Source organism: Gopherus evgoodei, chromosome 3 (assembly GCF_007399415.2).
Source record: "Gopherus evgoodei ecotype Sinaloan lineage chromosome 3, rGopEvg1_v1.p, whole genome shotgun sequence".
Lineage (NCBI taxonomy): Eukaryota > Metazoa > Chordata > Testudines > Testudinidae > Gopherus > Gopherus evgoodei.
The window spans coordinates 162,480,920-162,504,648 of NC_044324.1; the positions used below are offsets into that span (position 1 = coordinate 162,480,920).

Consider the following 23,729-nt stretch of genomic DNA (forward strand, 5'->3'; position numbering starts at 1 on the left):
TGGTAGACCCCCCATATACGGTCTTCCACAAGGACAAGGTGCAGCTGAGACCACACCCTCCCTTTCTCCCCAAGGTGGTCTCAGCCTTCCACGTCAACCAAGAGATATTCCTCCCAGTTTTTTTCCCGAAACCTCACTCCTCAGGCAGGGAGCAGCAGCTCCACTCGCTTGATGTCCATAGGGCTCTCGCGTTCTACGTGGAGAGGACCAAGCCCTTCCGCAAATCCCCCCAGCTTTTCGTAGCAGTAGCGGACCGCATGAAAGGGCTTCCTATCTCCTCCCAGAGGTTATCCTCTTGGGTAACGTCCTGCATCAGGACCTGTTATGACTTGGCCCATATCCCTACGGGCCGGGTGACTGCGCATTCTACCAGAGCGCAGGCGTCATCGCTGGCTTTCCTCGCCGTGTGCCCATCCAGGAAATCTGTCGGGCGGCGACCTGGTCATCGGTCCACACCTTTGCTGCCCACTACGCCCTGGTCCAGCAGTCGAGAGAGGATGCGGCCTTCGGAACTGCAGTGCTCCATGCCGCAACTTCTCACTCCGACCCCACCGCCTAGGTATGGCTTGGGAGTCACCTAACTGGAATGGATATGAGCAATCACTCGAAGAAGAAAAGACGGTTACTCACCTTTGTAACTGTTGTTCTTCGAGATGTGTTGCTCACATCCATTCCGCACCCGCTCTCCTTCCCCACTGTCGGAGTAGCCGGCAAGAAGGAACTGAGGAGCGGGCGGGCCGGCAGGGGTATATATAGAGCGCCATGGCGGCGCCACTCCAGGGGGCGACCTGCCGGCCCACTGGAGTTGCTAGGGTAAAAAGGTTTCCGACGAACGTGCACACGCGGCGCGTACACCTAACTGGAATGGATGTGAGCAACACATCTCGAAGAACAACAGTTACAAAGGTGAGTAACCGTCTTTTCCGTTTCAATAACACAATGCATAACCGGCTCGAGCCCCCACCCAGTGGCCTGGGACACTTACATACCACACCCAGTAGGCGCCTCTAGGAGGCAATACTTCCCCTCTCGCAAGCACAGAGTCTGAGTGTAGCAAAATCCTTTTAATAAAGGAAGGAAACAATGCGGCATCCCATTGGAGAAACACCACAAACAGGATTATAACAAACCATAAACAAAAACCCACCTCCAAGTACGTTTGGCAATATCCTTTTCCCCTTAGGGTCTTAAGTCCAATCACCCCAAAGTCCAGCAACCCAAAAGTCTCTGGTCAGTGCCACCTCAGAATTCAAGAGTTTCTTTGCAGAGTTTTACCTCCCTAGCCTGGGTGGAAATGAGGGGAGTCCACACAGGCTGTTAAGGGGCACCTTACGTGGACCAGGGCCAACTGCTCCACCTCTCCCTGGAGTTCTGCTACAGCCTTCACCACGACCAGCTCCACCACACCAGCTGTGCCACTCCTCCAGCTGTCCCTGCAAACCGCTTCGCTCTGCTCACTGTTCTATGGGCTGCTCCAACACACTGCAAACTGCTCCGCTCTGCCAGCCCCTTAATGATAGGTCTTCAGGCTCCCTCACTAGTTAACACAGCACTCAGTTACCTCAGCTCAGCTCTTAGTAGGGGAGCCCTGGTGCTGGTGCACCATAGGCCCAACGTGAATTCAGCTCAGCAGTCTAGATGGACTCCTAATGGAATCAAAATTAGCTCTACTCTTTAACAGTGGAGAGAGGAGGATGTGCAATTGGTGTTCTGGGCCCTCAAAAGGGGCTTATACCATCCGGTACACACACTAGCCCCCAACCTCTCTCAGTTCACAGGGTTTTGGAACCCATGTCCCTTGTCTAGCAAGTGTCATTTAATTTATATTGAGACGTCTCTGTCATAAAGCAGTCTCGTAGTTCCTCATTCACATAATCAGGTGGCAACGCTTTATTTATCTTGCCCCAATAACAAAGAAATTGGGGATCCCAGAGCTGTCAAAATAACCATCCCAGGCTGCCTTGCTGGGTGTGCCTGAGCAAATATCTGAGATTTCACCTTCTTGACATTCTTTCTGCACTTTCCATAATTCACCACCAGATGTCAGGGTAGAACTCATCCTAACTCTGCTTACACAGTTACATATCTTGCAAATGTAGTTTTACTGAGAGAAGAGTTTGAGGCATTGTCCTTAAGACATGCTCTTTTCTTCTGCAAAGACTTTACACACTATTCCTCAAACGTAGACATGGCCTCATGTTACAGACCTCTTCATATGGATCTGTCCAGAGCAATTTATTAACCAGATTTTAATGTCCATCTTGCATACTTTGAGGTTGGCCTTCAAGGTGTTTTTGTATCTGAGGATTGGTTGACCTTTATAGTGGGTTCCCATGCTCAGTTGGCCATAGAACACTGCTTTTGGTATATGGGAAGTCTCTGTGGGACGAAATGTGTGACTCAGCGATGTTAAGCTCTGATGAGCATGCTCTTGATGCCGGGGATTTGACACCTCTCAAGAACTTAAGTGCTGGGGATCCTGTCCTGCCGCTTGATGTTGCAGATGGATCTTAGGCGGCAAAGGTGCCTTTAATTTACAAATTAAAGTATCCAATATAAATTTTAAAAAGTTTATGTAAATTTTTTTTAAAATCATTAATTTTTATTCACCCTAATAGTTACAGGCATTCTGATACAGGGTAGAATAAAAGGCCATAATATTATATTTTAATCAATTCAAAATTGTTTAAAATACATGGTAAAACATTACTGAAAAATAAATATAAATAGTTGGAAAATACTTTTTAAAATTGTTAATAATCAGATTCATGTAATGTTTGTGTTGAAGAAATTTATATAACATATTATGGAACTTATCTTTAACAACTTTGAGAGAGCTTAACAGAAATAATAGGATTGTGCATTTGGTGAATGAGTTTAGAGGCCTACTACTTTTTTTCCCTACTCTCACTTGAGGATATAATTAAAGGAGTTTCTAAAGCATTGTTACAGTAAGTGAATTGTTTGTAAATTGCAGGCTTCAAGATGGAGGAGGTGCCAGAGGATCAGATGGAAAGTCCAAACACTAGAGAAGGAGCTGGGCCCGGCCCCGATCTGCCAGAGGAAGCTGGGCCCGGCCCCGATCTGCCAGAGGAAGCTGGGCCCGGCCCCGATCTGCCAGAGGAAGCTGGGCCCGGTCCCGATCTGCCAGAGGAAGCTGGGCCCAGCCCCGTTCCGTCAGAGGAAGCTGGGCCAGGCCCCGTTCCGCCAGAGGAAGCTGGGCCAGGCCCCGTTCCGCCAGAGGAAGCTGGGCCAGGCCCCGTTCCGCCAGAGGAAGCTGGGCCAGGCCCCGTTCCGCCAGAGGAAGCTGGGCCAGTCCCCGTTCCGCCAGAAGAAGCTGAGCCCGGCCCCCTTTTGCCAGAAGAAGCTGAGCCTGGCCCTGTTGCTCGTGCTCGACAAGTAGCATCTGTCCACCCTCCCCTAGAATCTTTTAGCCCTTCTCTGAGTAACCGCAGGATGTCTAAATTTCGCCGGAGTACTAGTGGAGTTCAATCTCTACAAGAAACTTTAAAAGAAAAACAGGTTTAGTATCAAATGCTACATCTATAACAATGTAGTTTTCTCAACTATCTGTTTCTTTTCTCAATTTATTATATCAATTTTTGTTAGGAAGATTTGCCTATTACAATATGGTTGACTTTCTCTTGAAATAGTTTTTTGCGATATTTTCTTTTTTTAATTTTAAAGTAATGAATAAAAAGTGCAAAAAAATTCCCAAATAATGTATACATATATATAGTTGCAGTCAAGCTATATTTGACTTTGGTCCTGCAAATATTTATGCATATGTTTAACTTTATGTACTTTTAGTAGTCCCACTGAAGTTACTGGTAAATGATCTTTCTTTTTCTGTATTGTGACAACAATAATTGAAGTATTGAATTATGGAAGGAGTGTACTAGTCAACATATGACACATATAGTAAGATATTTCTGGAGGTATGTTGTGGTGTATACTGTCTGTTTAAGGGACAATCTGTAGCTTACAGCCAAGACAGCCGGGGTGCAGTGAAGAAGTATCCTCCATCACCCTCGGGGCTGGGCAAAATAAACAGGAAAAGAAAGCTAAGTAAGGGAGATGGAATCAGAAGCCAGACTGAATTATAGATTGCAATCCCCCTCAGCACTAGGGCACTATGACAGGGTCCCTGGAGATTTTGATTTTCTGACTGTAAGTCGGTTGCCCTGACTTTATGCTCTGAGGACTTAAGAACTTTGTTAAACTTCTCCTTCCCTGGCCTGATGCCCAAAGAAAAAGGAGAAATCCTGCCTGTTTTCTAGATTGGTAAGAGAGAACTGAGAACTCTGCTGGCTAGGGTTGGTTTGGAGGCCTTCTAAAAAGGAGATGTGATTATTTTTGTTGTTATTAGCTTGGTTTTGGCCTTCCCCCTCTTGGATCTCTTACATGTAGCCTAACTGGCAGGATCTCATGGGAGCCCTCTTCCTCCTAGAAGGGTCGTGAAAGGGAACCTCCGATTATTCCTGCAGCAACAACAGACAGAGAGTGACAGAAACCATCAGTTCCAGGAAGGTGGCTGCCTAGCAACGCCCATAGGAAGGACAGTTAGCAGAGAGGAAACAACAATTTCAGGAAGCACAGCTGGTGTCTCAACAGGAGATGCAGATAGCCACCCAGAAATAACAACAGGATATGCTACATGCCAGTCAGGAGTAGAACCACCAGTTTCAGTCAGATATGGCTAGACTGCTCACCCAACAGTCTGCCAGGGGAAGGGACCACCCTGGAAGGAGAAACTGGCCGTAGCATACATCTGAGCCTCACCCTGATAAAGCTGAGAGATGGTGATGGTGACCTGGAAGCCTATTTGACTGCTGTTGAATGGGTGCTACCCCAGAGGGCTGCAAGAGAAATACCGGAGTGGTACAGCTGGCCCCCTACATCACCAGGAGGCACAGGTAGCCTACTGCATGCTGAGTGAGGATTAAGCAGGGTCTTATACTGCACTAAAGATGGTTATAATGGACTAGTTCAGCCTTTCCCAGAGGTATGTCAATGGAGTTATTGAGCTGAGCCATTTTTCACAAAAGCATTCCTGTGTTCTAGTGATTCTAGTGGCTGGTCTCTTGGTGGCTGGTTCCAGAGACCCAAGTCGGGAGTGGGGGGGAAACTAATGGACCAATATTTGCACATCCTCTTAGCTGTGGTACAAGCCTGTGTCCAGTACTTCCAGTTGCCATCTGTAGCAGTGTCTGTGGAAATGACTGAGAGGTTCCTGGAGGCCATGGCATCTGGTAAGGAAAGTCCAGTTCCATGATGGCCGGGCTAGGAATGGTGGCAGGAAACAACACAGCTGGTGCCCAGTGACATCTGCATGGAGGCTGGGTCCAGAACAACCAAAGTCCCAGAATGGGACCTGCCCGCAACTACAGCCCCAACCAGGGGAACCAGTCGCCTCTCATCCCAAACTCAAGCCTTCTGGGGCATGCTGCTTTCCACCTGTGTTGGACAGATGGTATGCTATCATTGCAGGGAACTGGGATACATCCAGCACAAGTGTTCCCTTACAGAATGCGACTATCTAGGACAGTGTTTCCCAACCTTTTCCATTCTCTGATACACTTACTTCAATAAAAGATTTGTGTGGTGCATCCCCACCCTGTGCTAAAATTATTATAACAAAAATTACTTTTAATGACAAATTTGATCTCAACTTGATATGCACTGCTGGAGGTATCACCACCATCCCATCACCCCACCCCCAGTGACCTCACATTGCTGGAGATATCACCATCATCCCATCACTCCACCCCCAGTAATGTCACATAGCTGGAGGTACCACCCCCAATCCATCACCCTGCCCCCAGTGACCTCACACTGCTGGAGATATTGCCCCCATACCATCACCCTGCCCCCAATGACTTCACACTGCTGGAGGTACCATCCCCATTTCATCAATCTGTCCCCAGTGACCTCACACTGCTGGAGATATTGCCCCCATGTCATCACCCCGACCCCAGTGACCTCACACTGCTGGAGGCACCACCACCATCCCATCACACTACCCCCCGTGACCTTAAACTGCTGGCAATAGCATGGTCTGAGACTATTCATTCATCTGCCCCTGTCAACTAGATTGAGTCCAAAGGCATGTCACCAATCTTAATTTTAAGCATGGTTCATCCTTAATTCAGTAAATTGAATAATTATTGTAAGATTCTTAGCATTTTCCATTGAAGAAAAAAATCCAAGGATCCCAGGCCCAATCAAAATCTTCTATAAAGGTTGAAGGAAAATAAGAGCTGAAATTTTCTTCCAGTCTTTTCGAATGCACAGAAGCAACATTGACAAAAAATATTGTCAGTAGGATCTACCACATTTTCCAAGGGGAACATTTCTGTTGTGCCTTTTGCTACATTTTTCCCTTCAGTGGGCTAACTGAGATCTAAACCCATATAGTTTATCCATGCAGGAGAGAAGATTCTCATAACTACCTTGCACTTCCCTATTCAGTTCATTGAGGGAGTGGAATATATCAGCCAGATAGGTAAGTTTTCCACACCATGCCACATCATCATTGATTAAGTCAATGTGTGCAGATTTCTTCAAAATTAAGAATATTTTAAACTCTTCTCTCTGCTCTTACAAACATGAGAGAATTTTTCCATGGAAAAGCCAGGTATTTCTATGTGCAAAAGTAAACACTGGTGTTCTGCTCCCATTTCCTCACACAACAGCAAGAAACGGCAACATTTTAAGGACCATGATTTTTTTAAGTTCACTGTCTTTACTGCTCCATCTAACACTCAGGAAAATTCTTCTGGCCACGTTTGTTTTGTTCTTTGACCTTGCTTACAAAACCTTTTACTTTGCCAATCATGGAGGCAGTCTTATCTGTGCCAGACACTAAGACAGTTTTTCTAATGTAATTCTCCCTCAAGGTAGGCCGTGGTCACTCTTAAGATTTCCTCCCCGGTCGTGTGCTGTGGTGGTTGTCTACAAAATAAAAAAAATATTTTATACACTCTATCACCTGATGTTAGCCAAGAGTTGAGTATGACTTCTGATATCTGTTGATTCATTAAGCTGCAGTGCAAATTTTTTGCTTGATTTGATTTTTTTCTCAGACCACAGTCTCAATGACAGCTAATGTAATCAATGCAGTGACTTACCATATTATCTGAAAGGGAAACGTTTGCAATTTCATTGACTGCATTTTCATCTAACATTGCTCTCACCATTTCTTTGCATGCTGGTGAAATTAATATTTCTTTGACTCTATGTAACTTTTTCATCTTTGCTACAAACTCAGTGACCAAGTAGCTTGCTTCCAGTGGTTTATCATAAACTGTTACACAGTGTTTCATCAGGTGTACTTGTTTTTCATTTTGATCCTTCAAATACTCAAAAAAATATTTCCATTTGTTGGCAAGGGACGGATGTTTGCTAGTAAGGTTTTGTTTTTACTTACCGTACTTGGCACCAGTGCATGGTTTGAGAGTTTCTCCCCACACATAAGACATTGTCAAAAAGAGCTAGATGGTTCACCTATAAATGAAAATCCAAATTGCAAATAACTCTCACAATATCATTAGCTCACTACTTTGACTTTCTTGTGTTCATGTTCAGCTTCATCACTGAAAATATAGAAGCGCCAGAATCTCTTTTCTTCAAATATTTGTCTATTTTTGAGTCTTCAGTTTGAAATTCACTACAGTAACTTAGTGGCTGATAAGAAAACCACATTATACCTTGTGAACAGCAAGGTCATTTGAGCATAGTGTGTGTAATGTCTGTCTCACAAGTACACTGAAGAGGAAAAGCACAAAATGCAATATGGTTATGACACTAATTAAAATAAAGTTTTTTTTCTCCTCACAAGTGACTTTTCCAAAATTCCGTGGCACACATGTTCATACCTGTTGGCACACTGATGTGCCATGGCACACCGGTTGGGAAACACTGCTTTAAGGGACAGTTTGGCTCTTACAGACAGATCAGCCTGGGTGCAGTCAAGAAGCACCCTGCCTGCTCTTGGAGCTGGGCTATATAAAAAGGAAAAGGAAGCTGAGTAAGGAAGGGGGGACAGGAAGCAATGGCGGTGGCTACAGGTTGTGGGCTCACTCAGGCACCAGGACACTAGCTTGACCTAGGCCTCTAGAGATTTATTTTCTGATTGAGGACCTGTTTACACAATGGGGTAATGTGCTTTACAGGAGTGTGATTTCCAAAGCACACGTGCATTAATTGGTCTGATTAGATCCTCCTGGTACCCTTTAATGTAGTACTATTTGAAACAATAGTGTGCTAAAGTGCTCTAGGGAACCTTGAGTGCACACCAGCAGGGTCTACAAGAACTAATAAGTATGGAAGATGCCAGTGAACTTTAGGAATCACACCCCCTGTACAGCGCATTAACCCACTGTTTAGATAAGCCCTAAGTTTGGTTGCTCTGAGGTAAGGGCCTTGTGAACTTGGTTAAGTTCTCCTTCACTGACATGATGCCTAAAGAAAAGGGAGAAAGGCAGCCTGCCTCTTGCAACAATAAGAAAACTAGGAACTCTGCAAGCTGGGGTTGGTTTGGAGGCCTTCTTAAAGAGGACATGATTTTTTTGTTGTTGGTTTGCTTTTGATCTTTCCCTTCTTGGATTCTGTATACAGATATTCTGTGTTTGCTCATCCTTGACATTCCCTCAAAGTTGACTTGTGTATTTCAATGGTTATTTTTATTTTGTTCTGCAAGTTATGTCACTGTAGGTGCTCCACTTCAGGTGTGCATGCATCCCCGTGTGCCTTTGATTTTCTGTGGTTCCCATTTGGGCCCATGCATGCACTCTACAGAGCCTCAGGCCCTGTACCAAGGATATATAGAGCTGCATGGGCGAACTACCCTTAATTCCATCTCAACTGCCTTTGGCCTGAGTTGGGAAGTCGAGTGTATCCACTTCATTTAGATATAGCCAGTTAGTTAGCTAAACGTAGTTTCCTTAGTTGTTTTCTTAGCTCAGTTTAGTCACAGTATTTAGTTTGTGGTTTTGTTTGTTTCCCTGTCTGAAGAGTTCTGGACTTTAATGCTTCTGGGTTATGCTGGGATCCCCAGGTTTTAAGCACTGTCTTTCCTGCTGCAAAGCTATCCTGGTCAATGCTGGACACTCTCAGTGCCTTCATTGTTTGGGAGACACCCATATACCAACCAAGTGTAAGATTTCCTCCTTCAAGAGAAGATCTTGTAAAAACTGGGGCCATAACATTTAAATCCGTTAATGGTGGAGCAAACCCTAAGTCCAGTCTCCAACTTAGGCTCTGAGAACCCCCCTGTGGACTGGCCTCTGAGCACACTTAGTGCCTTGTCTTGTGTGTGGGTCCTGGTCACTGAGAGCCTTGAGGGATACAGCTTCAGGTACCCCATCTGTCTCTGGGTCTCAGTCACCAAAAACATTGAGGGATACAGTGGTACCAGGAGCACTGTACAATAAGACTGTGGGTACTGAAAAGAGGAGCAGGAGTGTTAGGTCTGCTATTAAGAAATCTTGGTCACCGACTGAAAAGAATGTTCTGGAGACCTCAGGTCCTAGTGGGAGTGCTGTTGAGGCTCCAGGTGGTTCTGATACTATGGGACTGTCCTAGGCTTTTTTAAAACTCACTCTTCCACTAAGTTGAATTCAGTACCAAAGACTTTGCTGGCATCAGATGGTTATGTCTATTTTAGTAGACATTCCACTTGAAAGAACTCTGAACTATCAGAGTTTTCTATACCTTTTGGTACCAACACTGGTATCCCATACTGCAACATCAGTACCACTTGAGTCTGACTTTGGATGTACTCATTCAAAGCATTTAGTGTCAACAGCACAGACACTTTCTGCACAGATCTGTGATTTGGTACTGATGTTGGCCCCCACGGGATACTCCTGGGGGAATTCTGCACAACTGTGCAAGTGCAGAATTAATATCCCCCACAGATTTTCCTCTTTCCCCACAGATAAACTGACTCATGTGCCCCTCCTGGGCTGTGGTCCAGGGGTAGAGTGTCTGGTTCAGGCATCGAGAGCAGCTGTGGGAGGTGTAAATCACTGCTTCAGGAGGCAGGGCTGGGCTCTCTGTTCCTTTCACTTGCTATTGCAGTGCATCCAGGGAGGGGAAGGGCTGGAGGCGCCCCGGCTGGTGGCTCCTACCATGTGGTGGGCTCCAGCTGATAGTTCCACTGGGTTGTGGGAGGGATGGGGACAGAACTGCAACCTGGACTTCAGTACATACTTTCTCCAAGCACTATGCTTTGGGTCATTTCTTTAGATCAGATGCTGCAGCTGGCAATGCAGTTCTGTGTTCAGTATTAGACTCTGCATCTAAGCTCCTTCCATCCTGGGGGATACTGTTCAGGAGTCACCTGAAGTGGAAAAAGGAGGAGAGGTTACTCACTTTGTGCATTAATTGGAATTCTTCGAGATTTGTGTTCCTATGGGTTCACCACTGTGTGCCATCCTTCTCCTCTTTTCTGAGATTCCTCTATGGGACTTTGTGGTAGAGAAGGGCTATTTGCCTGCATAGCGTTCAATATTCTTGGTACAGGACATGAGGATGTGTAGAATGTACCTGTGGGCCAAACGGGTACTGCTACTGAAAATCCCTGCTAAAAGGCACATGGTGGCACACATGCACGTGAAGTGGAGCACCCAAAGGGACACATATCTTGGAGAACTCCAGTCCAGGATGGCAGAGCCTTCCCCAAAGTGGGTAGGTAAGAAGAGCCAGGGCCCCCCATCTTCTGCCAAGGCCCCACCCCTGGCCAAGCCAGAAGCCGGAGTGGGCCGGGAGCTGTGGATCCTCCACCTGCCTGGGGTGGATGGGTCAATAGCACTGTCTGTGTCCCTGCCCCACAGCCTCCCACCTAGGGCAAGAGGGTCTGTGGCTCCCCACAGCTGCCTGCAAGGCTCTTACCATGGCTGGGCTGCAGCCCCCCAGCCGGAGCCGGGTCCAGATAAGAGCCATGTGTGGTGCGTGGGCAGCTGTGTGAGCCACGGACACTTCTGCCTTGGGTGGGACTTCGGGGGGGCAGGGACATGGGCTGGGGGCTGCTCTCAACTCCCCCAACCCAAGTAGATGGAGGGTCCGTGGTGCGGCAACTCACAGCTACCTGGGCTTCCTGGTCTACCTCCAGCTCATTTGAAGGCTTTGGGGAAGGAGGGATAGCTCAGTGGTTTGAGCATTGGCCTGCTAAACCCAGGGTTGTGAGTTTAATCCTTGAGGGGGCCACTTAGGGATCTGGGGCAAAATCAGTACTTGGTCCTGCTTATGAAGGCAGAGGGCTGGACTTGATGACCTTTCAGGGTCTCTTACAGTTCTATGAGATAGGTATGTCTCCATATATTTATTATTTTTATTAAGAAGAGGGGTGGCCCCCTGCCAAAAAGTGGATGGGCCAAGCCCATACACTTTTAAAAAGTGGAAGGGCCATGACCTTCTGCCCCACCATGCCGGCACCACTGACTCCAGTTACTACACAAGCTGAGTAACCTCTCCGTCTTTTAACCTGTGAAAATATAGTTTATTTTAAAAGAGTAATTAGAGGAGTTTCACTTAAGCAGCAAACTGGAATATCAGTTTTAAGTTATGAGTCAGGTTAACAAATAATTTGACAAACACTGCAGTTTTTAGTTCTTTTAAACTTTTTTTATGTTTTAGGCACGATATAGAGATGCAAGGGAAGGTCGAAAAATGAAAATCGGTGCTTCATTTAGATACATATTTGAAGTCCTAGGGGACAAACTTGGTTTAGATGCAACAACTGTGGAAGATATGATCTTGGATGGCCCTTCAGTAAGCCTGATTTAAACATTTTTTGTTTGTTATTGTTAATGTAGTTATATATTGTTACCTAATTCATAAGTAACTTTTTTTCTTCGAGTACTTGCTCATGTCAATTCCATTCTAGGTGTGCAAGCGCCCATGTGTGCGGCCGTTGGAGATTTTTGCCTGTGGCACCCTCTGGAGTACCATGCTCATGCCAAGGTATATCAAGCGCCGCTGGCCCTAGGCCCTCTCAGTTCCTTTTACCATCCAGGGTGGTCAGTTGGAGTGCCTTTCTTGCTAAGCAAAAGCTAGTGGTTTCTACCATTCTGAATTTTGCGCCTTAAGGCCATTGTACATAGTTCACCAGATCCCCTTGGCACTACTCTCCGGCACAGGGTTGACGCTTCCCTTACTATTCCCGGCATCGCTCACTCTCTCAGTGGTCATCCTCTAGGCATCAATCCCAATCACCAGCACAGTGGGAACATTCCTCGTTCCAGTACTGGTCTCCCCCACACCAGTCGCACTGGTACCACTCTCCACGCTACAGTTACCAGTCAGTTACGCCTGGGCAACAGTCATCAGTAGCCCATGACCAGTAAACAAACACAGGCATTGACAGCTCTTCCCTGATCACCAGAAGGTGTTTCCTCTGGTATGGAGGGCCAATTTAGTCCATCACCAACATCTTATTGGTGTGATCGGGCACCAGAGCCCTCTCCCACATCAGTGGCACTGCAATGGCAACATGGCCAGTGACCAGAACCGTGGTCTTATAGGAGCACATGAGGTGTACCAGTTGTGACAATGCCTCCTTCTCAGTACTCCTTGGTGTCCACAGTGGAGCATTGGGTGGTGGCCCCACCAACACTGGGCCCAGTACTGGAAGCCTGTTCCGAGATTGGGGTGGAGGAACCTGTGCTGACCACAAAACCTCTTTCTCCAATGGTGGTCGAGACCCTAGCATGGCCACCAGCGATCCAGTCTTCCTTGTCACCCCCAGACAAGGCAGTCATGGGACCTTCCAGAGCTAACCTGCTGGATGACTTTATGGAACATCAAACCCTTCCCTGGTGCATGGTCAAGAACTTGGGGCTTGAGGTACAGGAGATGGCAGAGCAGGAGGACATCCTCTTCAGCGTCCTCTCGGCCTTTACACCCATCCAGGTCACCCTACCTGTACATGAGATGGTCCTCAAGATAACCACGGCCTTTTGGCAGACCCTCTCCTCCATCCCACTCATCTTGAAACGGGCTAAGAAAAAGTACTTTGTGCTGGTCAGAGGTTTTGAATACCTTTATACCCACACACCCCCAGGCTTGCTGGTTGAATCTGTGACCAACAAAAAAGACAAGCAGGTCCCACCTCCTCAACTCCCCAAAACAAAGAGGCTATGAAACTCAATGTATTTGGGAGAAAAATGTATTCAACTGCAAGCCTGCAATTTCGGGTGGTGAACCATCAGGCCTTGCTGGGCCAATACAATTTTAATCTTTGGGATGGTCTCAGAAAGTTCCAGGAATCCCTCCCTCAGGGTTTGGCCCAAACAGGGACAGCTGTAGGGATTTTGCCGCCCCAAACACGGCAGGCAGGCTGCCTCCAGTGGTTTGCCTGTGGAGGGTCTGCTGGTCCCCTGGCTTCGGCAGACCTCTCGCAGGCACCAAAGCCGCAGGACCAGTGAACCCTCCACAGGCAAGCCGCCGGAGGCAGCCTACCTGCCGCCCTCGCGGCGTTGGCAGAGCGTCCCCCCGCGGCTTGCGGCCCCAAGCACGCGTTTGGTGTGCTGGGGCCAGCAGTCGCCCCTGGGCCCAAGGGTTTGGCACTCTGGTGGAGGAGGGCACTGCAGTGGCCAGATGTTCCCTGCAGATGGCCTGGGAGACAGTGGACTCAGCAGCAAGGGTGGTTGCAATGGTGGTGGTCATGTGATGCAGCTCCTGGCTCCAGATGACAGACCTCTCCCAGGAGATGCAGGTCTCAGTTCAGGACCCCCCTTTTGATGGAGTTGGTCTATTCTCAGACAGACACCAGGCTGCATGGGTTGAAGGACAGTAGGGCTACCCTTCGCTTGTTGGGCATGCACACACCGCACTCAGCCAAAAGCCCTTCTGGCCACCACGACCGCCACCAAGAACCTAGCAATCTCATCAGTGATCTACAAGAAGGGATATTAGTTTTGGTCCTTGTTGTCCTCCTTCCTTCCACTTGCCAGCCCAGCCTGGGGCAGCCAAACACCCAGGGGTCCAGAAGCGAACATTTTGAGGATGCACCTGAGAGCGATGCACCAGTGAGTCGACCGGATCCTACCCACCTTTTCCTCAACTGCCTCTCTCCATTCCGCTCGGCCTGGTCATAGGTTACATTGGACCACTGGGTCCTGGACATAGTAGCTCGGGCTATACTCTGAAGTTCTTAGCTGCTCCTTCTTCCCGCCCCCCACCTCCACATTTTCCCATCCCTCTTCAGGGACCTTTCTCACGAGCAACTCCTTGTTCAGGAGGTAGAGTAGCTCCTTGGCTTGGGAGCTGTGGAGGAGGTTACTCGGGACATGGAAGGAAGAAGATTCTACTCCTGCCACTTCCTAATCCCAAAAGCCAAAGGGGGCCTCAGATTCATCCTGGACCTGTGTGGCCTCAACAGGTCTCTCTAGAAGTTGAAGTTCCACATGGTCTCCCTGACCTCCATCATTTCTTCCCTGGATCTGGGGGACTGTTACGGTGATCTTGACTTAAAGGACATTTACTTTCATGTCTCCATATTCCTGGGTTACAGGCGCTTCCTGTGTTTCATAGTGGCTGGGTGTCACTTCCATTTCACAGCGCTACCCTTTGGTCTGTACTCGGCCCCAGGGTGTTCACAAAATGTGTGGCACCAGTAGCGGCTTACCTGAGATGTCGGGGGGTCCAGATCTTGCCGTATCTTGATAACTGGCTCATCAAGGGCAGGTCTCCGGAGCAGGTGCAACACAGCCTCAGTCTGATGTGGTCCATCTTCAATGAACTGGGTCTGTTAATGAACACAGAAAAGTCCACGTTAATGCCAGTCTAATGAATAGAGTTTATCGGAATGGTTCTTGACTCCACCTGAGTCAGGGCCTTCCTTCCAGAAGCACGCTTCCAGGCCATGTCAGACTTGATTGCCCACATAAAGAGCCATCCGCTCACAACAGCCCACACGTATCTGTCACCGACACATTTGTGTGGAAGAAGCCCCACTACAGGACATCTTGGACTATTTACTACACCTTAAGCACCAGGATCTGTCACTATCTTCTATCAAGGTACACCAGGCAGCCATTTCGGTGTTCTACCCTCTGTTTCAAGGCTGGTCAGTCTTTGCTCATCTCATGATGGCATGCTTCTTGAAAGGTTTGGAGTGCCTTTACCTGCATGTCTGAGACCTGGTCCCCCTTTGGGACTTGAATCTTGTGCTATCGAGGCCCATGGGTCCCCCTTTTGAACCCTTGGCTTCCTGCTCCCTCCTGCTTCTCTCCTGGAAGATCTCCTTCTTGGTCACTATAACTTTGGCCTGTAGGGTATTCAAGATCAGGGCGCTAACATCAGAGACGCTGTCTTCTATAAGGATAAGGTCCAGCTGCGTCCACACCTGGCCTTTCTGCCCAACATCGACTCCAAGTTCCAAAGCCTCATGCAACAGATGAGGAGCATAGGCTGCATACCCTGGACGTCAGACGGGTGCTGGCCTTCTACATTGATAGAATAAAGCCATTCTGTAAGTCAACACAGTTGTTCGTTGCCATCTCTGACAGGATGAAAGGTTGCTCAGTGTCATCCCAGAGAATCTTGTCTTGGATCATGGCCTGCATCCGCTACTGTTATGAGCTGACGAAGGTGCTCCCACCTCTGTTGATTCTGCTTGTGAGTCACCTAGAATGGAATCAACATGAGCAAGCACTCGAAGAAAAAATGGTTACCTACCTTTCATAACTGTTGTTCTTCAAGATGTGTTGCTCATGTCCATTCCATTGCTCGGCCTCCTGCCCTTCCGTCAGAGTTGTTGTCAAAAAGAAACAGAGAGGGCATAGGGCCAGTGGTGCCTGATATACCGCGGTGAGAGCATGGTACTGCAGAGGGCGCCACAGCCAGCCCTACGGGTACCGCTAAGGTAAAAATCTCTGATGGTTGCACACATGGGCACGTGCACACATGGAATGGAATGTACATGAGCAACTCATCTCAAATAACAGCTGTTAGGAAAGGTAGGTAACCGTTTTTTTCTCCTTGTCTACTATTTGTATGTATTATTGACTAGTTGCTGTGGTGTTTAGTGCTTTGCAACTCATTCAATAAGTAAAACAAATTAGTACTTGAAGATGATACTATGGCATAATTCCTGTGAAAATACCAGCAATTGATGTTTAGAGACTGAAAACACCTATTAGGTTACCTAGTTCATCTCCCTGCCAGTGTTGTATAAAGTATGTTTTATATCCCCAAAACTTTGAACAGATCTCCAATTAAACACTTTGATATGTTCTTTTAAGACAAATAAAAATGTAGTAATTTGACATAATTTTATTTGCAGTAACTTACTTTTTGATTGAACAGTTACAGGCATTTGATAATTTTTTTGCCAAAGATGGAAGTAGAACTTTGAAATTCTTATATCAAGAAGGAGAAGCACCAGGAGTAGGTACATGCTATTAATTTTTAACACTATTGTTATAGGTGGGGCTTATTGCACACTGCCTGTTGTTAAGGTAGTTCATTTAAAAACCCTATTTTTAGTTTATACTTTGCCCAACTTGAACATTTCAGCCCAAATGGTTAACATTGTATATCTGCCTCAGTCTGAATTGTTTTGGAAATGATCAGTCAAAACAGTTCAATTGTTTATGACAATGAGGATTGTGATACATTTGCAGAAGATTGAAATTTGTATAAATCATTCATGAATATCATTAGTTTTTACCATGAAAAAAACTATTTAATGATGTAATTTCACAGTTCCTCTTAACAAATCATGTTTACATACACAAGCACTATTAAGGAAACTATCTGGGTTGTGCCTGACATGAACAAAAGTGAAAAAATAAATAAAATACTGAATTGCAACTATTTTATTTCACTGTAGTAGTATGAATATATTTTAAAATAATAATGTGCTTAAATTTATTTTCAGAATGTGGTCGAACAATTCCAGGAGTTGTAAAAGGAACTAAAATTATGAGATTATATTTAGACACTGCACCAGACAAGTTCAAAGGACTCTGTTTATTTTTTGTTCGTTATAGGAATGACATCCCTCTAAATGCAAAAAGTATACATGAGGTATTCTCATTTTTTCTTGCTGCTTATATTAGTTTTTCTCAAAATAAAAATTAAAAAGTTAAGAAATAGCTAATGTTTTGCAAAGGTTATTATTATTGCCAGATTATAATATTAGTCTTTCATATCAATTTTCCTGAATGCTAAACTGAAGCACATACCTCTTTGTACCATCCTGTTGTTGGGGGGCATTGCACAGTTACATAGCTCCAAATGAAGCTTCAAGTGGCATTGTGCCTCAAGAATGTACTACAGTAACTCCTCACTTAACGTTGTAGTTATGTTCCTGAAAAATGCAACTTTAAGTGAAATGATGTTAAATGGATCCAATTTCCCCATAAGAATTAATGTAAATGGGGGAGGGGGAGCGTAAATGGGGGGTTAGGTTCCAGGGAATTTTTTTTCACCAGACAAATGACTGTATTATATATATATACACACACACACACACATACAGTATAAGTTTTAAAACAAACAATTTAATACTGGTACACAGCGATGCTGATTGTGAAGCTTGATTAAGGTGGTGAAGTCAGAGGGTGGGATATTTCCCAGGGAATGCCTTACTGCTAAATGATGAACTAGCAATTGGCTCAGCCCTCAAGGGTTAATACATTGTTATTAATGTAACCTCACACTCTACAAGGCAGCACGAATGGAGGGAGCAGACATAGACAGAGGCACACACCTTGTGTGAGAGAGAGAGATGCACATTGTCCCTTTAAGTATGCTGACAGCACTCTTAAGTACACTGCCTTTTTAAATAGATCAGCAAGTTGAGACGGCAGCTCCTGCCGCCAAGCTCCCTCCGTCCTGAGCCCCGTCATGTTCCCCTCTCCCCACTCTGGAAATGGGGTAAGTGGGTGCAGGAGATGCGGGGGGGGGACACCCTGACATTAGCGCCCCTCTTTCCCCTCCCTTGCACAGCAAGCAGGAGGCTCTGGAGAGCAGCTCCAAGGCAGAGGGCAGTAGCACACATGGCAGTGCGGGAAGAGACAGCTGAACTGCTGGCAATTAATAGCCTACTGGGCAGCTGTCGCACAGGGAACTTAGGGGAATGGGGAGCTAATGGTGGGCTGCCAGTCCATCTTGGTTCCAAGCCCTCACCAGCTAGCTGCAACGGGCTGCTCTTCCTGGACAAAACAGGCGGCTGCCAAACAGCATTATAAGGGAGCATTGCACGTCTTTAAATGTTCTCTAATTGATCAGCAATGTAACAACGAAACAATGTTAACCAGGATGACTTTAAGTGAAGAGTTACTGTATGTCTTTCAGAGTTCAGGTGAGCACAGCAAATGAAGCATCCTTAAAGGGGGGGCAGCATTGTGCTTCCCCCTGTGCTGACCATCTCTTGCCCCCTCGGCTTTTCTCAAAGAGGTTTAAGCGATCAGCAGTGTTAGTGGGATCACTGAAAATCTCTGAGCTTGAGGCTCAACAGTTTGTGTAGCCCATTGCATGCTTTACACAATTATGAGGTACCAACACAATCTTTCCCTTAGTAATTCATGCAGAATGCCTGTTTCTGTTTTACAGTGATTGTAGTGATATATGGTCCTGATTTTCATTTACATCAAGGCCCATTTATACTGCTCTGGCAGTATTAAGGAGCCTTACTGTAAATGAGAATCAGGTCGGTCTGTCTGTCTGTCTGTCTATCGTGATTTCAGATTCTTAGGACAGGAAATCTGTCATTGCTCTGTTGTAGCATACTAGTATACACACTATGAAGTTACATGAGTAATAAATAGTAATAATTTTGTTCGTAAAGTGATAATATTTATACTGTTAGTAAGTTTAGATTCCCAGATATCAAAAGGAATAAAACACTGGTGGTGTATAAAATACAGAATCTTAACACTGTTAGTAATCTCAGTTTTGGACCAGTATTTTTGGGGGGGAATTCCATATTTTGAGTTCATGAGGGGAAAAAAGAAATTTATGGGAAGTTCTTAAAATTGGTAGCTTGAAACTTCTTCAAAAATTACAGTGATAAACGTAGTCATAGTTCAGACAGGTTGGTGTCAGGGTACAGATGAGATGTTCAAAACTAGTCAATAGCACTAAATAAATATAGTTTATTATATAATTTAAGACACCATCTTTGAGAATATCTTCAACACATATTGTAGCATTTCCCACATCTTCTGAATGACAGAGAAATTGCATGAATATAATCTACAACCTTTAAATTAAGTGTTTCAGATATGTTGACTCACTAGATAATGGCTTCTTGACTACCCTGTTTTGTTGGAGAGAAATTTCAGTAACATTAGTAAGTATTATTGTGTTTTTATTTTATAAATATTCTCAACTTTTTAAAACTAAAGTTCTGCAAGTTGTTTCCCTATGGATGCTCCAGTCTAGGTGTGTTAGCACCCCCTGCACCTTTGGAGATTTCTCATAGCAGTGTTCATTTGGCTTGCACATGCATGCTAGTCAAACTCATGCCCCATGCCGTTATATAGCATTGTGTGGGCGAACGGCCCTCAGTTCCTTCTCAACTGTCTCAGCCTGAGACAGAGCTCTGGCAATTGTTCCTGTTGAGATTTCCTCAACTTTGTTCTTGTTTATTACTCTATTAGTTGTAGTTCTTAGTATTAGCGTAATTAGTAAGTAGTAGTAGCTTTAGCTGCATAGTTAAAAATAAATAAAATTTTCTCATATATATTTAGATAAATATTAGTAGATAAGATAGTTCTTGCCTACTGGGAAGTTATGCCTGATTCTCCTGGTTTCAAGTGTTGTCTGTCGTGCCAGGAGGCAATCCCAGTAAACAACAGGAACGCCCACTGTATTTGCCTTGGGGAATCGCACATTGTACAGAAGTGTAACTTCTGTCTTGTGCTGAAATCCAGAGCCAGAAAAAAACAGGTAGATAAAACTTTGTCTGCTCCTGATGGACAGCTCTTTACACCCAACTTCTGACCCCAAAGCTAGAGGACCTGTAAAGTATCTCCACTGTACCAACTTAAAAACTAGAGCCCACCGTGACAGAGACTTACAGCTAAAAATGCTCCTCATGGAGAAAGCTCTGCAGCTGCCTATGGAAAAGGGCAGTAAACCCTGTCCCTCACTCTCCCCTGCCAAGTCAGAACCGATCTGGAGCATGGCTTCACCCTCTCACACAGAGAGGCAGGAAGCCCTAATGTCTTCTCTCAGAGACACTCAAAGGGGTAAAGGATCTCCCACAAGGTCTTTCCCCTTGGTGCTGACAGCACCGAGAGGAGGCAACTCTGATTGCCCCAGCATCTCAGCAGCAACTCATGCGGGGTGCAAAAGCAGGGACCCAACTTCCCATAGCAGGAAGCTCTCCTTGGCACTGACACCACCGGCACTGATGATGGACCCTGTGCTGGCAGCGTGTTCCACCCCGGTGCTGACAAGAATGTCGGCACCAAGCCTGCCTGCCACCCCCGGAGCAGATTCTCTGCGGGGCTCTCACAAATGTCTCACGGTTCCTACAAAAATGAAACAAAAATCACTCCGGACTGCCGCTCACACTTCACGCTCCGCAGCACACCAGCCTAAGGAGCAACAACAATTCCTGCATCTGCGGGATATCTCTATGGCTACTGAGCCTGACTCTCCACTCCTAGACATGGAACACTCACTGTTTGAACAGCAGCTCTTGCCACCTCACCTGGCTACTTTCACAGATAGAGAGAATGACATATAGCAGCAGGCAGAGTTCTCCCCACCTGAGTCTCCCCCTCCACTGGAGCAATACATACCCCAAGACATGGCACATCATAAGAATCAGCCTCAGTTTCCCTACTTTGTCTCCTAGTGGCCAGGACCCAACTTTTCCTACCCAGTGCCCTGGCCTCAGTGGTACCTGTGATCAGCTCCTGCCGCCGCTCCTCCTTGCGCCTCTTCTACCATACCGCAAGCTTGTTCTATGCCTATATCCCCAGCTCCATCAACATCGAGAGCTCCTGAACTCCCTCTTGAAGAAGTGGTCTATGAACTCTTCCCGAATTTACCGGCTCTTGCCACTCTCTCAATTCCTTCTTCCTACCACTGATGGTAGCTAGAATTTCCCCTGGCTCTTCCTCCGGTAAGTGGCTTAGCAGTACTTTTGGTTTTCACTGTAGATAGTTCTAGCTGGTTAGTATAGTGTAATTAGTTCACTTATAAGTTTAAGTTACGGGGGGTTCTCCCCCTTTTTCTCCTCCCCCTTATTTGTCACCAGGGCATGCCACAATCCCCGGGCTTCAAGACTTGCCAGGACTGCGCAAAGCGCATGCCTAAAAGTGACCCCCACACCTCCTGTTTACGGTGTCTGGTCAAGGGTCACCAAAGAGACCGCTGCAAGATCTGTCGGGAATTCTGACCAAGAACGCTTAAAGAGAGGGAGCAATGGCTTAAAATCCTCCTCAGGTAGGCAGCTCTAAGATCTCAGTCAGATCCAGGTGCCGGGGATCCCATTCCCAGTATGTTGTCTTCAGTGTGGAGCACTCCAGCACCATCTTTGAGAGTTTTGGTGTCAAAGAAAGACACTGACAAGGAGTCTTGGCACCGTCACGGAGCTTCTTGGGGGTACTCCAGCCTTTGATACTGGTCCAATCGCCAGCACAGAAGAAGAGGACGGAAAGAGGCAGATGTCCCTCAGCAAAATCCAGGGACCATCCATCAGTTGCACCTCAGTCGGGCCATGACTCCCAGGCTCAGAGTGGGGCTACATCGACTCTGCCCAGAAGCAGTTGAGTCCAGGCCTGTCACACTTGCCAAACCACTCGGAGCATCTGCTGCTCCCATCCACCCTGGAGGCTTTTGAGGCGGCACAGGACCTGCTGAGACTCATGGAGTCATTATCCATAAGGCAGGAAGATGTGCTGGCACCACAGGCTCCATTCTGGCACCCTGTTCAGTCAAAGGGAAAGCTGGGGATGATGTCACACCAATCCCCATCACCTTGGCACCCCCCGACACCAGTGCCTCCATCCAGAGAGCGCAATCAGTCCCTAGGCTCCAGACACTCTATATCGAGAGATGGAGGGATGCCCTGGTCCTCCTATTCTGAAACATCAGTATTGGAGTCAGATTTGTACCGCTCTGACTATAGCAGGAGCAGAAGGTCCAGCTCAATGCAGAATAGGAGGGTCCTGCCTGATGCAGTGGCCTTCATGATGGCAGAACCCAGCTCAATGGATCTTTTGGACTCCTTGAGCTTTCTATCAAGGCCAAGGTTGGAGCCCAGGATCCTGCTTGGGAGCTGCATCAGTGGAGTCCGCACTGTTTGTTCTCCCCCAAGCCATTACCTCAAGTATCAGTGCTGTCAGCCACAGCACTGTCACCGACATTGGCACCAACCACAATGCCACCCTTGACAATGCCTTTGGCGCTGGAGGCGTCAGTGGCTCAGACTGCTGCTATGGTAACGGCTGTGCCTTTGGTACCAACGACAGCACCAACATCGTCATCAACGTTGGCTGCGATGGTGTCGATGAAGACCCCAGTGCAGATGCTACACCAGACACCTACACCATCACTGGCATAGGACCCGACATCAGCATCAATACCCGTGCCCTTCACGGCATCGGGACCAGGCCAAAGCCACCTGGGGTCACGAGATCCCTTGGGGGGATGGTAGAGAGCAGCCACACTCTTTTTTCGGAGAAAATGGACAAGAGGCTAAATACCCTAAAGGACTCCAGAGCCATGCTCAAGTCTTGGGCCTCTATACACCGACAACTCATCAGAGACACTTCCATCCGCAGCCTCCTCAGCGGTTCAGTCACTAGATCCACCAGGACGGGTTCAGATGGAGAAACAGGACCAGCAGGAGAAGGCCATGTCAACCATTTGGCCAGCCTTTTGAAGGCACAGTTGAGGATGGTGTACCACACCAAAGACTGGATCCACCTTGCCTTACCTTCTCGTCCTGACTATCCTCCTTCTACTGTGCATGGTCCCATATCACCTCAGACTGCTGGGTGCTTCACGTGGTAGAGAGGGGATACTCCAAGTCTGTGCCCTTCCACCCCCCCTTCCCGATCCCTCTTCAGGGACCCTTCTCACGAGCAGCTCCTTATTCAGGAGGTGCAGTTGCTCCTATCGCTAGAGATAGTGAAAGAGGTTCTTCAGGAGCACAGGAGCGAGGGCTTTTATTCCTGGTATTTCCTAATACCGAAAGCCAAAGACGGCCTCAGGCCCTCCTGGACCTGCAAGAATTCAACAAGTTTGTGAAGAAACTCAAGTTCCACATGATCTTGTTGGCCTCCATCATCCGCTCATTGGATCCAGCAGACTGGTATGCCGCCCTTGACTTGAAGGACGCTTGCTTTCATATTGCAATCACTCAGCCCCACAGGAAGTCCCTCAGGTTTGTGGTAAACAATACCCTCTACCAATTTACAGTCCTTCCAGTCAGCCTGTCAGCAGCAACTTGAGTCTTCCCCAAGTGCATGGCAGTTGTCACTGCATTTCTGTGCAACCAGTACAGGTGTTTCCGTACCTCGACAACTGGCTGATCAAGGGTCACTTCAGGACCTAAATGGAAGCTCAAGTCAGATTCATCAGGGCCGCCTTCAACAACCTGGGTCTCCTTCTAAATGAAGCAAAATTGACTTTGTCCTCTGTTCAGAGGATTGAGTATATAGGGGCATTACTGGACTCAACCCAAGCCAGGGCACACTGCCAGAAGTGAAGTTCAGGACCCTGGCTAGTATCATTAGGGGTCTCAGACAGTTTCC

General features: G+C 46.8%; 1 protein-coding gene across 1 annotated transcript in view; it reads left to right on the top strand.

The window, feature by feature from the left end:
- DNAH8 (dynein axonemal heavy chain 8) overlaps positions 1-23,729 on the top strand; it is a 567,023-nt gene that overhangs the window by 14,116 nt on the left and 529,178 nt on the right. The window contains 5 exon segments of the mRNA XM_030557275.1: positions 2,978-3,076; positions 3,197-3,522; positions 11,641-11,775; positions 16,315-16,399; positions 16,889-17,037. Of these exon segments, the coding sequence (XP_030413135.1) occupies positions 2,986-3,076; positions 3,197-3,522; positions 11,641-11,775; positions 16,315-16,399; positions 16,889-17,037 (786 nt within the window). The 5' untranslated portion in view covers positions 2,978-2,985.